The sequence below is a fragment of the Theobroma umbraticum genome, unplaced genomic scaffold (genome assembly GCF_002168275.2).
Source record: "Theobroma umbraticum cultivar Fairchild unplaced genomic scaffold, ASM216827v3 scaffold_130.0, whole genome shotgun sequence".
In the NCBI taxonomy this organism is placed as follows: domain Eukaryota; kingdom Viridiplantae; phylum Streptophyta; class Magnoliopsida; order Malvales; family Malvaceae; genus Theobroma; species Theobroma umbraticum.
In genome coordinates, this window is record NW_018397264.1 from 843418 (window position 1) to 865809 (window position 22392).

The window sequence follows — 22392 nt, forward strand, 5'->3', positions numbered from 1 at the left end:
AACCGAAAAACCAAACCATACAATCGAGTTTTAGACCGATTTAAAACTATGATCATTTAAAAGCTATATATAAAAACTAAATTAAATATTTTCAAATTGTAAGATTTGAATCCATTAAAAAATATCTTGTTTAAAAGTTTTTAATCGTTAAGTTAAAGAATTACTTACTTAAAACGTATATATATTCAATATAAACAATAAATGAATAAATAAATAAGTTACTAATAACACTAAACAAAATGACAAGACTTTAAAAATAATAAAACTTAGCAACAAATCAATAAACGAATTATAATTTTTTTATAATATTTTATGAATTAATTTACATATATAATAAAAAATATTATTGTTTTTTATTAATTTTTAAAAAAAATTATAAAATTTAAAGTTGACCTTGAACTGCACCAAGTTATAGGATTGGCTCTAGAGTCGATGCTGTGAAGGCATAGACCAACTCGTAGTCCTAATTTTTGAAGACCAACCCTGCATGGGTAAGCTGGGATTCCAATTTCAGGACCACCCACCGAACCATGCTCACCCTAATCGTAATAAACTTTGAAAGCCAATTGTAGTTAAAGTTCCTTAATAGCCAAAAGGGAAGAATGATAGATTAGAGTCCAATCCATGAATCTGGAGCCAACTCAAATAGCATTTATTTATTTCTGCGTGAACAAGGCTTACCGTATCATCAAATTTAACTGCACCATAAAAACAGACTAGTATCTCCACCCATCATCCTCCATCCTGCTGAAAATTAATTATCGATTTTACAATTTCATTCGTAAAAGTTAAAAAGGAAATAAGAAATAGTTAAATAAAGAATATAACATATGACCAAAATTTTCTTAACTAAGATGACCAAATATATTAAGAAGCTTTTAACTATTTTAAATTTTCAGCATTTTTTATTGACATATATTCCTATTAATGGTTTCTAAAAGCAGGTTATTAAACGCATTGAAAAAACTTAAGCCGTTAAAAAATTTTAATTTTTTAATATTTTAAAATTTTTGAATGATTTATCAAAAACATAATTGTTTTTAGAAACACGAATTGTTTCAAAATTAAATAACAATGTTTCCTTATGTTAATAGTGTATATATCTATATATATATATATATATATAAAAGAAAATTGCACTTGTAACATTTCACCGGCTTAAAGCTAATTTGAATTCGAAATAGTTAAAAAGTTTATTAATATGATCTTGACTATTATTGAAAATGACACATTTGCCATTCAAAGAGGCTTAAGTTGAATTTGATAAAAAAAAAAAAGCAAGCTAAATTTAAAAAATATTGAATTCAAAACTTAAGTAATTACTTATAAATTTAAAATGCATAAGGCTAAAGAAAGTGAAGATCGCTTTTTATGGTAATTTTCTCCTTTTTATCTGCATATCATTATTTTCTAACACAAATCACGATCTTTTTCCTCTTTATCTTTCTTTAAAACTATTATTAGAAAAAAAAACAAAAGACACAATAAGCAAAATCTAAGATTTTTTTGATTCTTATAAATAATAAAAGAAAAAAAATTTAAAATTCAAATTTACATTCAAATACTATTTAAAAGTTTTCTTTCTTCTTTACCAAATGATTTTAATATCAAATACATCATTTTTTTTCTCTTATTTATAGAGGAATTGAACTATCATGGTTTGAACACTTACTAGATTAATAAAAATCTAATAGTATTATTTCTATATAAATTTGAGAGTTGTTTCGTTTATTTATAGATTTGTTTGATTTTAACATATGAAATTATTTATAAACTCGAAACAGATTTGTTCCGCTTTAATTTATTAAGTGATTAAATATGATATGAATACCATTTATAATAATTTTAATCAAAATTATAACTTATATAATTTATTATATCAAACAAATTATCAAATAGTTTTAATTTAATTTTAAAAATTATTATTTTTTAATAAAAAGTTCATAATAATTTTTAAATTAAAAAAAATTCAGTCAAACAAGCTCTTAGAGTTAAATGCAAGGAGTGCAATTTCACATATCTTAATTAAGAAAAAAATAGTTACTACAAAATTTGATAGACAATATTGTGAAATAAATTTCCTCAACTGTAACAAGGTCAATAGAAGATTATAGGGAAGGAAAATGTCAACTCATTTAAAGACCGAGATCCTTTACATGCCTCTTTGGTCTTGACTTCCCTAAAGAGAAAAGAAAGGAATATATTATCTGAGTAATAATAAATATAACAAACATTATAAATAATTAATTGACTCTCATCGATTTGGATTTGTTGCCATGAAACTAGTCAAAATCTCCGAATTTCACCTCCCCTTTCCAGGGTGTTTTTCTTTTATGTTTTATTTAATTACAAAAGATATAAACAAAAATTAAAATTTTCAAAAATTTAATTTCATTTTAGAAACTACTTATAAAATATTTTTACTAAGGAAAATACTATTCATCCAATTTTATTTAAGGCACTCTTATAATCTGACTATGCTAATCTTGTATTCTTTCCCTCTTTTTACTATTTTTTTTACATAATATTCAACAAAGTCGATAAATTATTTAAGAATATTTAAATAACATTTTATTTTTTATCATATTTAATTAAGTTCATATATTTTTATTTGATTAATTAATTATAATTAGTTAAAATGTCACTTATTATTTCATATTCACATAACATTAATATGACACTGATGTAAAAGGTGAAGTACATGTAATCATGTGATTATGCTATATTAATATGTTACATCATCATTTTTTATACGATATGTCAATATATCATATTAACGTAATGTGATATGAAGTGACAAACGTCATTTTAACTAAACTAATAATTAATGATAACGATTTATTTAGCTTAAAAATAAAAATAAAATAACTTATTTAATTTTTAATAAAAGCATATAAAATTAATTGAGCGTAATAAAAAAAAGTTATAAAATTTTTTAAAAAATAATTTTAAAACTTATTTAGATATTATACTTTTTTTTCTATTATTAGACATTAAAACCTCAATTAGTTCTCTCATTAATTTTATGATTTTTCATACAAATATTTTAAATAATTTATTCTATACATGAGGCAAATGAAGCTTCCAAACTCCACGAAGAGGTCTTAACCAAGGAAAAAAACATTGTAAACGTGTTTAGAGAGTTATCACAAATTCCTTAAGTTATAATTAAAAGCATTTATGAATTAATATAATTATTAAATACACACATGACAATTTCATAAACGATTAAAATTTCAATTTGGTCCAGTACTTTATCAAATTATAATTTTTTTTCTGTTTTCTTATATTTCAATAAATTAAGTTTTTTGTACTTTTTATTAAATGTCGATTTTAATCCATTTTTCGATGACACCCTTAAATTGATGACATGCACTTGTAAAATACCCTTTTGCTGACCTAACAAGTTATATGGCAATTTTTTAGCAACTAGATACATAACACATTAATTTTTAGTGATTTTTTATTAAAAAAAAAATTGTTAGATTGATGTGCCACGTTGTTGGTAAAAAGTTAATATATAATTTCCACAATGTCAATTTAATGATGTTTATTGATAGAAAGATATAAATCAACATTTAATGATAATTTGAGGACTTAATTTGTCGAAATATAAAAAATAGATCGAAGTCCATAATTTTATGAAGTTCAGTAACCAAATTTATTTTTTAACTTTTTTATAAATATGTTTATGAAGATCAATAATGCGTAAAATATTAATTCAATATTCAATACAAAAAGATAAATTTTAAGAACATTATGTGTCTCAAAAATTATTTTTTTAACTATGAACCATAACATCTTGAAACATTAAAATAACAATTAAAGTTTCTGCTTGTCTGAAATAACTGCTTGTTCCTCCTATATATGTATATATATATTAAAAAATAAAACAATTTCCTTTTTTTTCTTTAAAATTTAAAATGAGTTTTTTTAGGTTAAAAATTAGTACTCGAAATTAGAGTTATAATATGAAATTAGAAAGAGATATTATACTAATTTTTATAGTAACAATTATTTTAGTTGCCAAAGGTGAAAATAGAATAGAAGAAAAGACCCCAAAAAATTAATGAAATTTAATAAGATGGAAAAAGTAAAAGAAAAAATTGCAAACTAAAAAAAATGGAAAAATTGGAAAGAGAGAGAACACAAATATACGGCAACACACGCACAAACACTGGAACGCATAGACACTCTCGCTTTTGACAAAATCCTAATTTGAGAGTTGAGTCCCCTCCTTTTCTCTCTCCTCTCTCTCTTTTTTTTTTTTTTAATTTATATAATTTTTCTTGTGCCGCCACTGTTCTATGCGCCACCAACCACCACCACCACCGTCGCGCCCGCGTCACTTAGTGTTTGTTCTAGTGGTTGAAATCCTCTCTCTTTCCTTCTCTTTTCTTTCCACAACTTTCCGAGCTGGATTCTCTCTCTTTCCTCAGGCGAATCTCCATGCGCCGCTGGTTCAGCGGCTTCGTTGATTAAATCTCGTCTGTATTCTTTCTTTCTTTCTCTTGTCGATCAGTATCAAGAAAAGGCTAGGGTTTTTGTGTGGGGCAAATTTGTTGAGATTATTTTTTATTACTAATTAAATTCCATCCGAGGGTTTTTTTTTTTGTTTTGGTTTTGTTTCTTCGGGGATTTGGATGGCATTGGGCGATCTGATGACGTCACGGTTTTCGCATTGTCGTTGGCGGTATCCAATCATGTCGTCGAGGGCAACGGCAGCAGCAGCGACTACCATGAGGATGATGCTGCTGCTGACGTGGCCTTTCAAGGAGAGATTTTGATACTGCAACCACCAGCAGTTACACCAATGCCGCTGCCTCTTCCGCCACAGCGCCTACAAGCATGGCTTACTTGCCTCAAACTATTGTCTTATGCGAGCTTCGACATGCTGCCTTTGAAGCTTCCACGCCTACTGGACCCTCCGATAGTGGCCTTGTCTCCAAATGGCGTCCTAAGGACCGAGTAAGTCCTTTCCTTTCAAACTCAATTTTGTTTCTTTCTGATTCTACCTTTGATCCGAGTTTTTATATCTAATCAAAGGCCGAAGAAGAAAAAATGAGCATACATTTAGACTGCAGTAGCAAAAGATGGGTGTTGTGCAAATAATTGGAATTCTCTATTGCTATCAGTAGTATGCAAATTTTGAGTTATTGTATAGGTTATTTGAAATGATATATGTACTAGATTACAATTGCCAAAATTAATCCATAACCCAGGCATGTTACTTTTGGTATAAAAGTAACATGTGAATATGTATTTAGTGCATTGGATAGAAGGGAGGGGAATTCTGAGATGTGCTAGCTTTGTGGAATTATTACTGTCAATTAGTTTTCAGTGAAATTCTTGAATTTGGTGTGAGCAAGGGCAATGAAAGGCATTCCATTTCTGATTTAGTTCTGGGTAAAAATATGAGAGTTATTAGGAAGTTCAATACTTTGTACAATAAGTAATCTGCTATTGTTTTTGCCTTCCAGCGTATTCTATGCCTTGTGATGTACCGAGGATAGAGAAGCATATTTCAAGTAGTTGGTTAGGCATGAATTCATCAGATGAGTAGATGCCCTTGAAGTAGATATTTAGTTTGTTCAATCCTTTTTTCTTTTCATCTGTAGTAAAGCAACATTGCCCTACCTTTTTTAGCTTTGGGTTTTAAAAATGCTGTGATGAAATCTATTCTATTTTATCTTTTATTGTGAGCTTAGAATTTTAAACGCAAAATGAGAGGAGAATATTGGTGGACGATTCTTACGTCTTCTTGAAGAAATTTCTAAAGCCTAAGCATGTGAACAAGGAAGAATGGTAATAATGAGAAATTATGTTCTACCATTGCAAATTTGTCGACGTTCCTCTCTCTATAGCATGCTTTAATAGATTTGCCCTTTTATCTTAAGCAACTTCTGTAGTCTGGTTTACTTACTACACATTAAGCAATTTTCTTTTCATGAGACTGAATTTGATTCTTAGATAATACTAGTATGGACCATGGACTGTTTCTTGTTCTTGATAAATATTTATAAATAATCCATTAAGAGTTATTTTCCCTTCAATTTTGTCATGATATGGGAGGCTTCACCATTTTCACTTGAGTCTCAACTTTATATGCAGATGAAGACAGGATGTGTAGCTCTAGTTTTATGTTTAAATATTAGTGTTGATCCACCCGATGTCATAAAGATATCTCCTTGTGCAAGAATGGAGTGTTGGATAGGTATGTTTTCGGAGTTAATTCTCTCCTCTTGTATTTGCGGTTGCTGTTTAATGGTTGTTTACACTTTGATGCTCATGATATTGTTTGGATTCAGGAAATCTTTTATAAGGTTTTTATTATTATATCATCCAAAGGAACTAAATGCTAGCAGCTTTCATTGAGCGTAATGAATTGTTGATATTGGCTATGATTTTGCCCTTGGATGTTACTCTCTCTGCTCCATAATAATTCTCCTTATTTTTGTGTTGAGATATCTGAAAAGAATTGTTATAATTTCTATCCAAGACTAATTACCCTCTTACATCCAACTAAGCTCTTCTCTGTTGTAACCTTTTATCAACTGAGGACAAAAGTAGTACATCCATTTATGTAGGGTGGAAACTGGAATATTGTGAAACTATAAGTAGTTTGAACTCTTTTGACATATTTTACAAATCTTTTAGCTTTAAAAATAGGGAAATAAATTTGAAGCAGTGGGAGTACCTTTGTTTAAGCATGTATTTACTGAATTGGTGGTGTGGTGTTCGAAGTAGTAGTGGCAAACAAGCAACTGAAAATTGGATGGAAAGTTGAAATAAGAACTATTGAGTTTGGGGGTCAAGAAACTGAAATTCTGAATGTTATAAAGGCCAAAGCTACAATTAGTTTTAAGTTATTGCTCTTAGTAGGGTTATCGCTTCATGAAAATGGTATTCAGCGTTCTGTCTCAAGAATGCTTATCTATTTATTATTTCTCTATAACTCCTGTACTACCCATGCTTTATTTGGTTGCCAAGAAGGAAGGAGGAACATGAAATTGGAATCCTAGTATTGCAATTACACAAAATAAGTTTGCCATTATGTTTTCTTTTCCATTATCCATCTCCCATTGTGACCAAACGATGTAAAATGAAAATAAAAATGTTTTTATTGGGAAAGTTAGGTTGTCCCACACTTTTTTTCTTTAATTGTTGGCAGATCCCTTTTCTATGGCACCACAAAAAGCACTTGAAACTATTGGGAAAAACTTGAGAGATCAATATGAGAGGTGGCAGCCCAAGGTGTGAGCACGGCCCCAAATTATGTTTCTTCCAGGTTACTCTATCAAGTTTATACTCTAATGCTCTTTGTTGAGATGTGGCCAGGCTCGCTGTAAGGTTGAACTTGATCCTATCGTGGATGAAGTGAAGAAACTTTGTAATACATGTCGAAGATATGCGAAGTCTGAGCGTGTTCTATTTCATTATAATGGACATGGTGTTCCGAAACCAACTGCAAATGGTGAAATCTGGCTGTTCAATAAGGTGTTCTTTTGTTATGAATAATTCTTGTTGCTTTTTGTTTGTGCTATCTGCCTAATTGTGTCCTTGCTCAGTCTAATCATTGTCCTGTGCAGACTTATACTCAGTATATTCCCTTACCTATCAATGACCTTGATTCATGGTTAAGAACACCTTCTATATATGTTTTTGATTGCTCTGCTGCTGGAATGATTGTTAACGCCTTCATTGAGGTATTTGCTTGTGTTCTATCCTCAATTTGTCAGTTGTATATAATTTGGTTTGTACAATATTGAAATTGATCTTTTTGTCTAGCTTGAGATGATTTTTGAATTTAATTTGGTTGATAGCTTCTTGATTGTGGCACTTCTAACTACCCTGGGTCTGCACGAGACTGCATTCTTCTTGCTGCATGTGAAGCACATGAGACTCTTCCTCAAAGTGCTGAATTTCCTGCTGATGTGTTTACTGCTTGTCTTACTACACCTATCAAAATGGCATTGAGATGGTAAAACTTCTTCTTCTATTTTTAGTCTTTATTTTCTTTTGGGATATGTTGGCCTTTGGGTATTTATGCTGTTGAAAGATCATGAAAATGCATCTTGCAGGCTTGCAAATATTGTTCATCTCTTTGTTTTTTTGGCTTGATTCTTACATTGCTTTTGTCTTTTTAATGTTTTATGGAGTAAACTAGTAAACTGTAATACTTCATTTCTTTTTCTTTCCCGTTGGAATCTAGAATTCCATGAATTGTTACTGTCACTTTAAGATTGTATTTATGAAGATTTGAAATTGTATGAGATGCTTTGTGTAAAATGTTAAGATGCACTGTCATTTTAGTCGCTACTAGCTGTAAAGTGTTTTATGTCTTTGATCTGTGAGGTTTCACCAAGAGCTGCTTAATAACTCCTTGTATGATATCGAGGTCAAAGTAGCTTTTTCACCTATGTAGAGAACATGAAAGTACCTATCTTTTTGAGGAGTGATTCTCTACTTGCACTTTGGTGCCCAGAAACAATTCACATTCAGTTTCCAGGAGTTGCTCTTTTGGTAATTATCAGTTGCTGTGAGCATGGCCTAGGATATACTGTAAGATTGATAAGGTGTTTCTGTCAGGTTGATCTGTCTTTTAATAGGCTTTATGTGATATGATTAACACTAAGTAGTACCTTTTATATGCAAATAATATGTGCCTATTTGCTAGGCTAAAGATCTTCTTGGTATTTGCATTTTGAATTAGTTTTTACTATGTTTCTCTATTTACTTTTTGCTGCTTCTGGATATCTTATAACATTGCCTTATTGCGTTATTTTAATTATTTGCAGATTTTTCTAATTTTAATGTATTTGGTTAACCATGTGTAAGATGGGCTTACTAATCTTCTGATGGTTATCTTCCAGGTTTTGCACACGCTCATTGCTTCATGAGTCTCTTGACTTTTCGCTTATAGATAAAATTCCTGGTCGCCAAAATGACCGTAAAACACTTTTAGGGGAGTTGAATTGGATTTTCACTGCAGTGACAGACACAATTGCCTGGAATGTTCTCCCTCATGGTAGTTCTTTGAGTGTACTGCTCTGCTGTGTTCTTTCTTTTATAAGTAGTTCTTGTCTTCTGATCTATTTAATTAACACTTATTTCTGTGATGCAGACCTTTTTCAGAGATTGTTTAGACAAGATTTACTGGTTGCCAGTTTGTTCAGAAATTTCTTACTTGCTGAGAGGATTATGCGCTCTGCAAATTGTTCTCCAATTTCTCACCCAGTGTTGCCACCAACCCATCAACATCATATGTGGTACTATAGGGGATCTTCACTAACTTTACAACTTGTTTCTCTGTTCTTCTTTAAATTTTTTCTTCTTTGCACTCCAGGGATGCATGGGACATGGCTGCTGAAATTTGCCTTTCTCAGCTTCCATCTTTGGTTGAGGATCCTAATGCAGAGTTCCAGGTGTGTTTTTTTTCGAAGTCTTTTGCTAAGTGTTAATTTATTACCCTGATTTTTCATAATGTTTACTGGAGCCAGACAAGAATTACTAGATAGGAGGAGGAAAAGGTGCTTACTTTCAGTTCCTTGTATACCCTTATTCTTTCTGAGTGTGCGTTTATTTTGTTTCAGTCGAGTCCATTTTTTACTGAACAGCTGACAGCTTTTGAAGTATGGCTTGACCATGGATCTGAGAATAAAAAGCCACCAGAGCAATTGCCTATCGTTCTTCAGGTGCTGAACTATTTCCTGGTCCTTCTAGCTATGGGGCCAATTGTGTGGTTGCCCTTTCTATTTATGGTGATTTTAAATTTAGTGAGATATAGGCTAAATAGTGTTTTTTTTTTCTTTTTTCTTCTGAGTCCTCTGTTTTATAGGTTAAGTTTTAATGGTAAGGTGGAGAAATGCTCCTTCAGAATCTCCGCCCATTGGCATTTTTGCTAATAACTTGATTTTTAGATTGAAATCCTATTTACTAGGAATTTGAGCTGATGTGTCTATTTAAAGAGTAGTCTATTTTGAAGCATAATTGATAGGCAGTCTGTTATGCAGGGCCACTGACAGTGACGTGCAAATGGTTTATAGTTACTATGGCTTTAATTATATAAAATTTTTAATCTAATGACTGACCAGCTTGTCATTCATGTTTCAGGTTTTGCTTAGTCAATGCCATCGATTCCGTGCACTGGTCCTTCTTGGAAGATTCCTTGATATGGGACCCTGGGCTGTAGATCTGGTAGTTATAGATGGGTGTATTCTTTGATATGAGCTTTTTATTGTGTTTCATTATATGCTGATATTTACTGACAGAGTGGTTTCATTTTTTTAGGCCCTTTCTGTTGGAATATTTCCATATGTTCTGAAGCTGTTGCAAACAACCACACCAGAACTGCGTCAAATCCTTGTGTTTATATGGACAAAGATTTTAGCACTTGATAAGGTGTGCTCACAAATGCTTATTTTGGGGATGCATATTTGTTTGCTTATGCTAATATAGCTACTTTTGCATACAGTCTAACTTATTTACTTGTGCTCAGCATGTGCCTGCCTGCCTTTGAACTTAACATTTAAGTAGTTATTGAGTGCTCTATTGTATATGGTGGAAGCTTCTATATAGTTTTGTCTGTGGTCAGAATTGGTGTTGTACTGGTGAAAATTCTGGGTTTTCACTTCTTGTAGGTGCCGAAATTAGTCTGTTTTGATAGTCTGCTGTTTTATATGTCAACACTTAAGAGATGAATCTGCTTCCATTATTCTATTTAATGCCTTTTGCAGCAGTATATGTTAGCATATTCTTTTCACCTGATACTATGGTAGCTTTGAAATTCTATCATTTTGGATTGCAGTCATGTCAGGTTGATCTGGTAAAGGATGGCGGTCATGTTTATTTCATTAGGTTTCTTAATAGTGTGGAAGCATATCCTGAACAGCGTGCAATGGCTGCATTTGTTCTGGCTGTCATTGTGGATGGGCATAGACGGGGCCAGGAAGCCTGTATTGAAGCAGGGTTAATACTTGTGTGCTTAAAGCACCTTAATGGTTCCATGCAAAGTGAAGCACAAACTGAACCCTTATTCCTTCAGTGGCTATGCCTGTGTCTTGGAAAGCTATGGGAGGATTTTACTGAGGCTCAAATGATGGGTCTGCAGGCAGATGCACCTACAATATGTGCTCGTCTACTTTCTGAGCCTCAGCCAGAGGTATATCTTCTCACTAATTATCTATCTCTCTTATAAATTAGTAGTTTCTATTTTGCTTTTTACAGACGTTTGTAATCGTAGAGGCTGTTGTCCTTCAGGTTAGGGCTTCTTCAGTTTTTGCGTTGGCTACCTTGCTTGATGTTGGGTTTGACTCATTTAGAGATGGTGTTGGAGGGGATGAAGAATGTGATGATGATGACAAGAGTAGAGCTCAGATTATTATTATTATTAAAAGTCTTTTGAATGTTGTTTCTGATGGAAGTCCTCTTGTCCGGGCAGAAGTTGCTGTAGGTATGTAGTAGTTATCTCATTCATATTTCATGCGTTAGGATAATTGCTTTTGGTTTTCTCTGCAGTTTTTGAACATTATTGTGACATAGTTGAATGAATCTTACAGAATCTTCACAGTTTGAAACATCTTGAAAATTTTTTATAGCGGTTGTAAATGCTGGACTATTAACTGTGATTTATTATATTCCAAATTCTGAATCATTGTGAGCTTCTGAGATTTTTTAAGATACATGCTTCTGTATAACATTTCTGTGCTATGGTATGATGCAAAACGTTAGAGCCACTTGTATTATGATCCTAGTATACTCTTTGTTATACGAATTGTCTATCAGCCTCTCTATCACTGGAACCTAATATTTGCATGTTTTGTGCGTACATGATTCTGTCTTTGAACTGCTTTCTCTTCTGAACGGGGGTTGTGAGTGGGTGTTCTGCAGATTTACTATGTTTGTGAATAATATTGGTGGATCAATGTTGATGCCTTGTTTTTGTCTTGGCAGCTCTAGCACGCTTTGCCTTTGGACATAAACAGCACCTCAAGTCAATTGCTGCTGCATATTGGAAACCTCAGTCTAATTCCCTGTTGAATTCATTGCCTTCACTGGCTAATATAAATGGAACAGGAAGTGGAAATATAGTTTCATCCCAAATAGGTCCTTTAATTCGAGTTGGAAATGACAACACAGCCATAGTTCGGGATGGTAGGGTTTCCACCAGCAGTCCCCTTGCGACTGCTGGAATCATGCATGGATCACCGTTATCTGATGATTCATCGCAACATTCTGATTCTGGAATATTGAATGATGGTGTCAGTAATGGGGTAGTTCATCATTCAAGGCCAAAACCTTTGGATAATGCAATGTATTCACAATGTGTACTGGCTATGTGTTCTTTAGCTAAAGACCCATCTCCACGCATAGCAAATCTAGGCCGGCGGGTTCTTTCAATTATTGGGATTGAACAAGTAACAAAATCTGTGAAGTCTTCTGGTAGCACTGGCCGGCCTGGTGAACCCACAACTTCCTCACCAACTCCAAATTTTGCTGGACTAGCTCGTTCTTCTTCATGGTTCGACATGAATGGAGGTAAATATTTTTGTTCTCTGTTAGTTCCTCATAATGATCATCCTGGTTATTATGACCTTTTCTTTTCCTTGATATCTCATGCCATGATTCTATCTTTTATTCTATTTAGACATTAAAGTCATGAGATTTAATTTGGAGATGATGTTGACAGGTCATCTGCCTTTAACATTTAGAACTCCTCCTGTTAGCCCTCCTCGTCAAAATTACTTGGCAGGAATGCGTAGAGTTTACTCTCTAGAGTTCAGGCCTCATCTGATGAATTCTCCAGACTCAGGATTAGCTGAATCACTTTTAGGCTCTGGTTCTGGGACTTCAGAGCGCAGTTTACTTCCGCAATCAACTATCTACAATTTTAGTTGTGGCCACTTTTCAAAGCCACTTCTTACTGCATCAGATGATAGTGAAGAACTATTGGCCAGAAGAGAAGAGCGAGAGAGATTTGCACTGGAGCATATTGCTAAATGCCAGCACTCCTGTATGCCTTTTAATTTATTTGTTTGTTGTTCTTTTTATACTATTCTCATACCAGTTTTTACTTTGGAGCTAATAGGTTTCTTATTTTCTTTGCTAGCTGTTAGCAAACTTAATAATAATAGTCAAATTGCTTGCTGGGATACAAGATTTGAGACAGGCACAAGAACAGCCTTGCTGCACCCTTTTTCTCCTATTGTGATTGCAGCAGATGAGAATGAACGGATCAGGTATGTGATTTCTGTGTTAGCGCCAGTTCCATTTTTGAGATATTTTGGGATGCACTTTTAGTGTAAAATTTTATTAATTCCCAGTGAATTGTATCTTGTTCTTTGATAAAACATATATATTAATAAGATTTATATTTGATGCACTGTCTATATTTGATGACAAGTTATGTCATCTCATGAAAACTATAACATTTATTTGTAGGATTTTAAAATATTTTAATTAGATGATGAGGTTTGTCATTGACAGTGTATAAGTTATGCACCAGAAATGCATCAAGTTGAATCTTATTAATATATGAGGTGGCAAGTTGTGATTCACATTCACACTGTGTGCGTCATATATAATCTCTTAAGTCAAGAAGCCTGATATTTTTGTTTCTTAGAAGATCTGATGCTGACTTCCAAATATATTGAAATATTAGAATTCTTTTCTTCATGAAATGTTAAAAAGGTAAATTTCTTCATACAAGTGGCTTTTGTTTTGTTACTGAATAGTGGACAATGCTTCCAAAATGAGTTAGACAAGTTTTGTCACTGTTCCTTAGGATTTTGGTTTGGATGACATTTTCAATTGATTTTTGTAAAGTATTTACTGGCATATTAATTGTTTGGTTTTTCTTTTCAGGATATGGAATTATGAGGAAGTTGCCCCCCTCAATGGTTTTGATAATCATGATTTTCCGGAGAAGGGAATTTCTAAACTCTGTCTTTTGAATGAGCTTGATGAGAGCTTGTTGCTTGTTGCTTCATGTAATTTTTTTTCCACCTTTTTTTTTTAATAATTTGTGGTGGTCTTGTTTTGTAAAACTAATTTAGGGTTTATCTCATGCAGGTGATGGAAATATCCGGGTTTGGAAAGATTATACAGTGAGAGGCAAACAGAAACTCGTTACTGCATTTTCTTCAATCCAAGGTCACAAACCTGGTGTGCGGAGTTTGAGTGCTGTCGTGGACTGGCAGCAGCAATCTGGATATCTGGTATGTATTTATTCTAGAATGTAATCTCTAAGAGTGTTTTTCTTGCTTACTATTTGATGCCTAATATAGTATTTGCCATTGCTTTGATGACACGATTAGTATGCTTCTGGAGAGATATCATCCATCATGCTTTGGGACCTGGACAAGGAGCAGCTTGTTAATTCTATACCATCATCCTCGGATTGCAGCATCTCAGCACTGGTGAGTTTAGGTCCTCAAGCTCCTTTGCATTTAAATTTAATTTATGTTTAAGCGATCGGATTAAGCATGTTTGCATAAATGCCAGTGGCAACAGGTACCTAATCAAAGTAGTAATCTTTTACAAGCTATATGTTTTGAAAAATTACTGCATATCACTATTGAGTTGACAAATAAGAAGCATGCTGTAATGGAAAACGTACTGTGCTTTAAAATATGTTGCTTTCATTAGTTTAGGACGCTTTCCTGAATATTGAGTTAATCGAGTCAAAGGTTAGCAGAGGAATTCTCTTGTTGTTTTTAAAGGAGGTAAACATTTTCATTCAGTTGTATGTTAGATTGCTAGAACCTTGCTTTTGCATCTGATTTATGTTGTTCCTTGGGTTTGATGGGTAAATGAAGATAGCTGTTTTGTTATTTTTTAATTTGTTTGTTTGATTATGTTTTTGGTTTGTCTCTGACATGGTTTTTAACTAGCAACGGGAAATTGTATCCCACTCTTGGTGAAATGTCCCATCACCTAAAATTTTCCATGAGAATGCAGCAGAGCTGTGAGTTGAGTTAAAGTGGCTTGTGACTTCTCTCTTTCATTTTCGTTAAAGATCTACCTCTTTAATTTTATCTTATCATCAGACTTCTATTGACCATTAATAGTTTGTCATTATTCCTTACTTTTTTTTGGCAGTTTATTTAATGTTGCCTATTATCCTCATTGATTTCCCTCTTCCCCCCCCCCTCTTTCTACATTTACAGGCTTCTTCTCAAGTACATGGTGGTCAATTTGCAGCTGGTTTTGTGGATGGTTCTGTTAGACTCTATGACATCCGGACACCTGAGATGTATGCACTCTATAATGAAAAATATCATTTTCTTGGAGAAGATAATGAAATATATTCTTCTGGAATGAGGCATAATTTTACCTATCATTTTGAGCATTGAATGATGTGACCTTCCCCATAGTTAAAATTTATCCTGTGCCCTTTGCCAGTTAAAAGCTGATATTCTTTCCTCTTCCTTAATGAATTTTGTCAACTATTGGAAGTGAAGTATTATCCAATTAGTTTATTGAATGGATTATTAATCTTTATTTACTTATATTTTATTAATTTCCATCAGGTTTTTTTTTATGAATTCAGAGTGAAACGCGCTCTGACGTTTTAATCTGCATTTTTTGTCTGACCCAAATTTGTTATTTTAATGTTTTAGGCTGGTTTGTGCAACTAGGCCACATACTCTGCAAGTAGAAAGAGTTGTGGGTATTGGCTTTCAACCTGGACTTGATCAAGGAAAGGTAAGCAGCTTATGAGTCTTAAAAGAGCTATGTTCAAGTGTTGACATCATCATTGTTCCTCATTGAGACATTTCATTCAGCTTTTGATTGTGGAAATAGAGAAAGTTGATGGACTTTTCATGTCCTCTTTTCAGATTGTCAGTGCATCCCAGGCTGGGGATATTCAGTTCCTTGATATTAGGAGTCAGGGAGATGCTTACCTTACAATCGATGCTTTCAGGGGCTCACTTACAGCTTTGGCTGTTCATAGACATGCCCCAATAATTGCCAGTGGCTCAGCAAAACAGCTAATCAAAGTCTTCAGTCTGCAAGGCGAACAACTAGGCTCCATTCGATACCAACATACCTTCATGGCCCAGAAGATTGGCTCTGTAAGCTGCCTAACCTTCCATCCGTACCAAGTACGGCTTGCTGCTGGTGCTGCTGATGCCTGTGTCTCTATCTATGCTGATGACAACTCTCAGTCAAGATGAATGTTTATTCTTTCCCAATTTCAAGAATTTGGGAGGCAGCAGACCGAGGATGAATGGTGTCATGGATATGGAGATCAAGGTCAATGGGGTGCAATGTTTTGAGTTTGGATGATGATGATGATGATGCTGCCACATTCTCGAAAATTCACTATGGGGTGTTCCTGGAAATTCAGGGGGGGTGGGGCACAATCAGCTGATTGTACGCTATATATAGAGATATATTCATTAGCCTCCGGTGTAGATGGTCATACATGTTAGAAAGAAATCCCATCCTGCATATATTTATGGGGGAGGGGGGGGCTTTGGCAAATAATTTGTTATATAGGTAAAAGCATGTAAATAGATTTCCCATTATTATTTCATCCTTTTTCTGTGTGTCCATTGTTCCATCTCTTTACTTGATTTGTAAAAGCGACCTACTTATCATAATTTCAGATTAGTTATGGGCGGAGGCATAGTAAGCGTTCGGCTTCAACCCAACTCTGTTGCTTCGTTATTAGTAACTTAGTATTACATTTACAATCCCACCGAACAATTATTTAGCTGATAAATTTATAAATCAAACAACGTGTACAACAGGAATCACCTTGTTGATGCAGCTGGGCTCATACGTTAAACCGGAAGGTTTAAGTCCCCAGTGAGTTTTAGCATAGACGTTAATTCTGAAGATGGAAGTGGCAGAGGTTATAAACATATCATGCACCACAAAGAAAAATTATAATATGACAATAATGAATAACAATCAAATCTAAAAAAGACAATTCCACGTTAGATACGGATTTACACCATTTTCACATGGACATACCCTTCACATTATGCTTAAGTGTCTCACTTCCTCCCACCAACCATACTTTGGCTAGAAGTACCTGACAAGCTAGGGGATGTACTGCTTGTCATCTTAAGCCTTCCATCTGCATTTCCAAGCACATTCAAATCTTCAAACAACCTGTATGATGGAATGAAGGGCTTCTGTCCTGCTACGGGAGTGGGGTTCCTATGACCTGTACTCGCCCAGGAATCCCCATTCATTGGTGCTCCATTGCTTCCTCTTGCAGGGAAAGAATTAACATGCTGCAAGGGCCTATTCCCTATTATGGGATTTGATGTGGCAACGTTCATTTGGGGAGTAGAAAACATGTTATTTGCAGAGGAAAGGTGATTTGGGCTGTTGAAATAACCTGGAGTAGCAGCCCATGGCGGAGGGGGGTACCCAGATGAGTATTGAGGGTATTGAGGTTGAAATTGTGGCTGGTGTTGAGGTTGTAAGAATGACTGAGTTTGTGTTTGGGACTGTGCTTGGAGGTGAGGTTGATTTTGCTGTTGCGCTTGGCGCTGAGGTTGAGATTGTAATTGTGGCTGGAGTTGAATTTGGGATGATGCCTGTAACTGCAATGGCTGGGACTGTGGCCGGGGTAAAGATTGGGATTGTGTTTGGAACTGAGGTTGGGCCTGAGACAGTGAATTTGACTGGATTTGAGTTTGGGAATCTGTGTGGAACTGGGTTTGGGATTGGGATTGTTGGTCAATTTGATGTTGAGATTGTGGGCGTACCTCTTGTTGGGAATGATATGGTGGCTGGATTTGAGGCTGGGATGGTTTCTGTGGATGAGGCTGAGGCTGGGCCCAAGGAACAACATAACTATCATATGGCAGCTGTCTCTGACTCCCAGGATAGGTTTGGGAAGCATAAGGATATCCCTGTGTACTAGGAGGAACAGGTACCTGATGCATATTTTGGTAAGATGCAGACGGTGTAGGAGGGGTATGGGGGGAGGAAGCTGATGTTGTTGACAAGGTGATGCTTAGAAGATCAATCAAGTCCTGTTCTTTTGTAGTCCTAACTGGTGCAGGTGGATCTGGCAAAGCTAATGCATTGCATGGAGTAGAGGTTGAGGCAGCTGGCACATACGAAGTTGTTGGAGCAGTATTGTTGATGGGCACAATACCTTCACTTGTTCCAGCAGATGTGCTCTGAGAAGATGTGGACTGTGCTCTAGAATGCCTGCACTCAGAACGAAATGTTGTCAAGAACTGACCCAAACTGAACATATTTAAACTATGATGTTTGATCAGAGACAAAAGAACAGGTCAGCGTGCTCTTGGCCTTCTGTAAAGGACGAGAATAGTTATCAAGGCTTGGGATGGGTTCTACTGAAAAGATTTGACTAGTATGTCTACACAACAACTAATAAGCAAGTGCTGCTTTACCCTTTTTTTTTTTTTAAAACAACAAATAAATGATCATAACAAATTATTAATGCTCTGATTCTGTCTGGGTAGATTCCCCAGACCGCAAGCAGCATACACCAATAAAAAATTAGTTATTTCAAAGATTGCAACAAGAGATATGAGATAAATTAAAAGTTAGCATAGAAACCTTCTAGCTAGCTGTGCAAAATCATCTTCCTCTTCTTCCTCTTCATCAATCTGGTTTCTTGTCACAGTGGCAATGGGTGCAGATGGACTGATATTAGGTGTTAGGCTTGAGTTCTTCACTTCATTTGATTTGTTGGAGGTACTTGCTTCAGCTGGCTTGGAGCTTGCATTAGTAACTTGAATTGGCAAGGGGGAACCTGAGGCTATGGCATCATGTTTGGCGAGTAAGCTTTGCAGACTGTCATTTAGTTCAAGACCTCGCACTAAAAGTTCCTCATCCCTGCCACATAGCCAAGAAAGAAATTTTTATATCTGCACATAAGCCTTGTGCAAAAGAAAACTTCTGAATTTCTAAAATCAACACACAATTCATGTGCGAGCAAAGAAACACAAGCAACAAGGTGGATGCCATAGATAAGAACAGGACCCTAATGATGATAATAGGATAAAATAAAAAAAGACTTTCAAAATCCTAGATTTTAACTTCCAAGGTCATTCCGCCATTAGTCCTAGACTTCCCAACTATTGGGGCCAACAATCAGGCAGACCAATCTGATACACAATTGAGTTAACAAAGATAATAGAGAACGCTATGTACAAAAAATCATTAAGGCTTTTAAAATAAGAGACATTTGGAGACAACTAACCCAGTAGTTGTTAGCATCTGCATCAGCTTTTTCTGGTTGGAACGACATCTGTTGACAAGATCAACTATCACTTCATCTTTTACTGCCTGCCAATACAAACAGAAAGTACAGTTACGGATTTTACAACCAAACTAAATTTTACATCCAAACTAAAGCAAAAGAAACGGTTTTATTATTGTTGTTGATACCACACGGTCATCGGGGTTAACAGCTTGCAGCATGTCACTTAAGAGCTCCATAACATCCCTCATAGAGTCCAAGCTAGATAAACTAAGATAATCAAGGAAAATTTCAGCCAAAAGAAAGGAGTGGGAGAAAACAGCAAAAGAAGAACAAAGAAACTTTCTAAACAACATATAAACTAAAGTGAATTTACACCTTAAACTTTCAATTTCTGTAGCCATTGTTTCGTCAAGCCTTCTAGAAGAATTGCTTGGCATTCCATAACCAGGATGATTGTGTCTCATGGTTGGATGGGTAGCAGGTGGTGTAAAGATAGGAGAAGCATCCAATGAACGCTTGGGAAATTCTACTCCAGAACGCTGCCATTTGTACAGTCATATCATTTTAGATGCACTAGTGTAGTCAACAACAATGAGAGCAATTGACCTTAGAAGTGAAATCCTGGATCATGTCCATGATGCCAGTCCAATATGACATCTAACTACTTAAGGTACCATGCTTACCCTTAGCTCATCATATGCCCAGTAGTACTGAGGATGTTTACCACCAGGACCACCAAATGCCTCCTGCCAAGAGTCCAACAAAACCAAGATTTTGTCCCTCACAACCATATCTGCCTGCAGAATTCCGTCAGTCAGGCTAATTAAAACCGGCAGATTGAGAAGCATTCAGATTACACAAAGTTCAACAAACAATGATACTAATCAAAATGATCAAACACCAGCAAGATCAAAATTAATGGAAGTGAGATGCTACATCCATGCATCAAAAGACTAAACATGGATAAAAGAAACTGCATTTCTGCAAACCTATGACTTGGTAATCAAACTCTCCTCAAAAGCAAAATACCCAGACAAACACTACCATTCAACATTAGTGACGCGTTCAATAATTTCTAACACCCATCACTTTTGGATTTACACCATTCATGCCATCCATCCAAAAAAATTCCTGCCCTCCAAGATAACATGAACCAAACTTAAATTTGGGATGCAATTATCACTGTTAGTGTGTGGTACATAGGTTCAAGAACACTAGTTTCAGCCAACAGTTAAAAGGAATGGAGAATGCCTTCAACACAAAAACAAAATTGTCTTCTTGCAGAGGACTTTGCTACATCATTTACTTTTCCTCCAACATCTTACCATATGCACAACAATCTACATCCCACAACTACATTTCAACCCTCCTTGCTTTTATTGTACGCTTTTGCTCCATATATGACAATGACCCCTTGAAACCTAATGGCTCTGAGCTAGTTCTATGCATTCTAAAAACCATTGAATTAAGATAACTCTACACCAGAAAAAAATCCTTTTAGAAAAGACAAGAAAGTAAGAGGTAACAGTTTTAACCAGAAGAATGTAATCAACAATTCTTAAATCAGTTGAGTTGGTAAAATCAAAGAATTACCTTCTTTTTCACAATTTTGACCATCTCACCCAATATATTCCTCTCAGCAATCTGAAAATGGACATAGTCACCACAGTTCTTCACCATTGTCTCCAAAAGCTACAAAAGGGAGATCACACAGGGTTAATCCACAAACACATGTGACAACGAAAAATGGAATTTGAAAAATGATCTCCAATGAAAGTTACCGTCAAAGCAAGTAATTGCACTTTAGAACTCTTGTGCTGCAACCTTTTCTTCACAGCCTTTACAACATCCTTTGCTTGCCTGAGAAATTCAACCATCCATAGTCCACATATCAGTAAACTAGCAAAGTTTATATTAGTTCCCTTCCACGGGAAAAAATCAAAAACCCAAAAAAGTAATAAAACAAATAATAAAATCGCAAAGGGCCATGACTATAACAGAGACAGAGAAGAGAAACTAAAACCAAATCAAATACTATTGCTTTTTATCTGTTAAATGTTTTTTGCTCAGAAAGTTTCTTATTTTTATGTCTATCATCATTTAGTCTTGTCCCCATAAATACTTTACAGTGATGCTTGAGAAAATTATATCACCTTTCTCTTCAATAAGCATCATCTAATTCAATCCTTTTACAAGAATCATAATTCTTCCCATAAAACCCAAAAAAAAAAGTAATAAATAAAGGAAAATCAATTAACTCCATTGAAGAAAAGAAAATCAACACCCATAATCCTACCGTATTAATACATAATCCAAAGACAAAAGGAAGAGATGAGAAAAATTAAAGAACAACAATCTCTAAAACATAAAAATTAAATATCAACACAAAAGCATGCACGTAGAAATCAAGAAACGAAACTGAAAAAACTCAAAAGTCAACCCCTTCACAAAAATTAACAGACAAATTAAAAAAAAATAAAAACTTTTTTTAATACCAATGATTAGAATTAACAGAATCGCAAATATCGATGTTCATAGTCCAATCAGGACCGATTAGAAGATCGCTCGTCGCCTTGTCCACTGCTACAGTTGCTGCTGACGATGAAGCCGAAGACATCATCATCATCTTTCCTCGTCTCTTCTCTTCTCTTCCCTTTACAAAAACAAAACACTTTCCGCTTGTTTCCCGAGAAAATTCCACCGAAACAACGACCTCAAATTCCCCTGGAAAACATCACCACCTTACCTTCTGTTTGGATGCCTAGAAAAAGAGAAAGGAAAAAACCTGAAAGCCGAAGAGAAAAATTAAAAAAGGGGGAAATTCTTTCTCTGGTTCCTCTGCCTCCCTTTAAAAGGCTTTTAAGCAAGAAATTTCTGAAATTGTAACTTGTAAATTGCAGCGGAAAATTCGTTGCTTTTAATAAATATTATTATTCTTTTTCCTACTTTCTTTCCCTAGTTCTAGACCAGCTTGGGGACGCCCCTTGTGCGTGAGTGCGCTGACTCACGCGCTCTAATTAACTGGCGAACGGAACGCGCTACGTTGGCGTAATCTTATCTCGTGAACCATTTAGCAGATTACGAGGAGCGAGTGTTCGCAGTAATGTTGCGAAAGGAGAGTGAGTTTACTGGGAAACTCCTTTTCCCCACTTTTCTATCAACTTTTGGCAATAAAGGATATATATGTA

The 22392-nt window shown here is 34.8% G+C and overlaps 2 protein-coding genes across 3 annotated transcripts; one reads left to right on the forward strand and one right to left on the reverse strand.

The window, feature by feature from the left end:
- The first annotated feature begins 4269 nt into the window (after positions 1 to 4269).
- LOC110422132 (regulatory-associated protein of TOR 1-like) lies at positions 4270 to 16653 on the forward strand. Its single transcript, XM_021435918.2, is given in 25 exon segments — positions 4270 to 4677; positions 4680 to 4766; positions 4769 to 4968; positions 6112 to 6214; positions 7172 to 7254; positions 7339 to 7497; positions 7590 to 7706; positions 7824 to 7981; positions 8874 to 9028; positions 9125 to 9269; positions 9347 to 9425; positions 9594 to 9695; positions 10114 to 10197; positions 10291 to 10401; positions 10808 to 11161; positions 11260 to 11452; positions 11953 to 12537; positions 12689 to 13012; positions 13109 to 13238; positions 13864 to 13988; positions 14071 to 14216; positions 14316 to 14417; positions 15168 to 15253; positions 15621 to 15705; positions 15840 to 16653. Coding segments are annotated over 25 exon segments (4086 nt in total). The 5' UTR covers positions 4270 to 4643; the 3' UTR covers positions 16179 to 16653.
- LOC110422133 (TOM1-like protein 6) lies at positions 16649 to 22196 on the reverse strand. 2 transcript variants are annotated; one of them, XM_021435921.2, is made up of 10 exons: positions 21700 to 22196; positions 20986 to 21064; positions 20798 to 20896; positions 19888 to 20001; positions 19580 to 19743; positions 19390 to 19471; positions 19202 to 19287; positions 18556 to 18834; positions 16984 to 18180; positions 16649 to 16840 (listed from the first exon to the last, which is right to left on the reverse strand). In XM_021435921.2, the coding sequence occupies exons 1-9, from the start codon at positions 21828 to 21830 to the stop codon at positions 17007 to 17009; spliced, it is 2208 nt and encodes a 735-aa protein (XP_021291596.1). In that variant the 5' UTR covers positions 21831 to 22196; the 3' UTR covers positions 16649 to 16840; positions 16984 to 17006. The 2 variants fall into 2 exon arrangements, with proteins under 2 accessions (XP_021291596.1, XP_021291594.1); XM_021435919.2 differs by lacking the exon at positions 16649 to 16840 and having other exon boundaries at positions 16854 to 18180; positions 21700 to 22195.
- Positions 22197 to 22392: the final 196 nt, after the last annotated feature.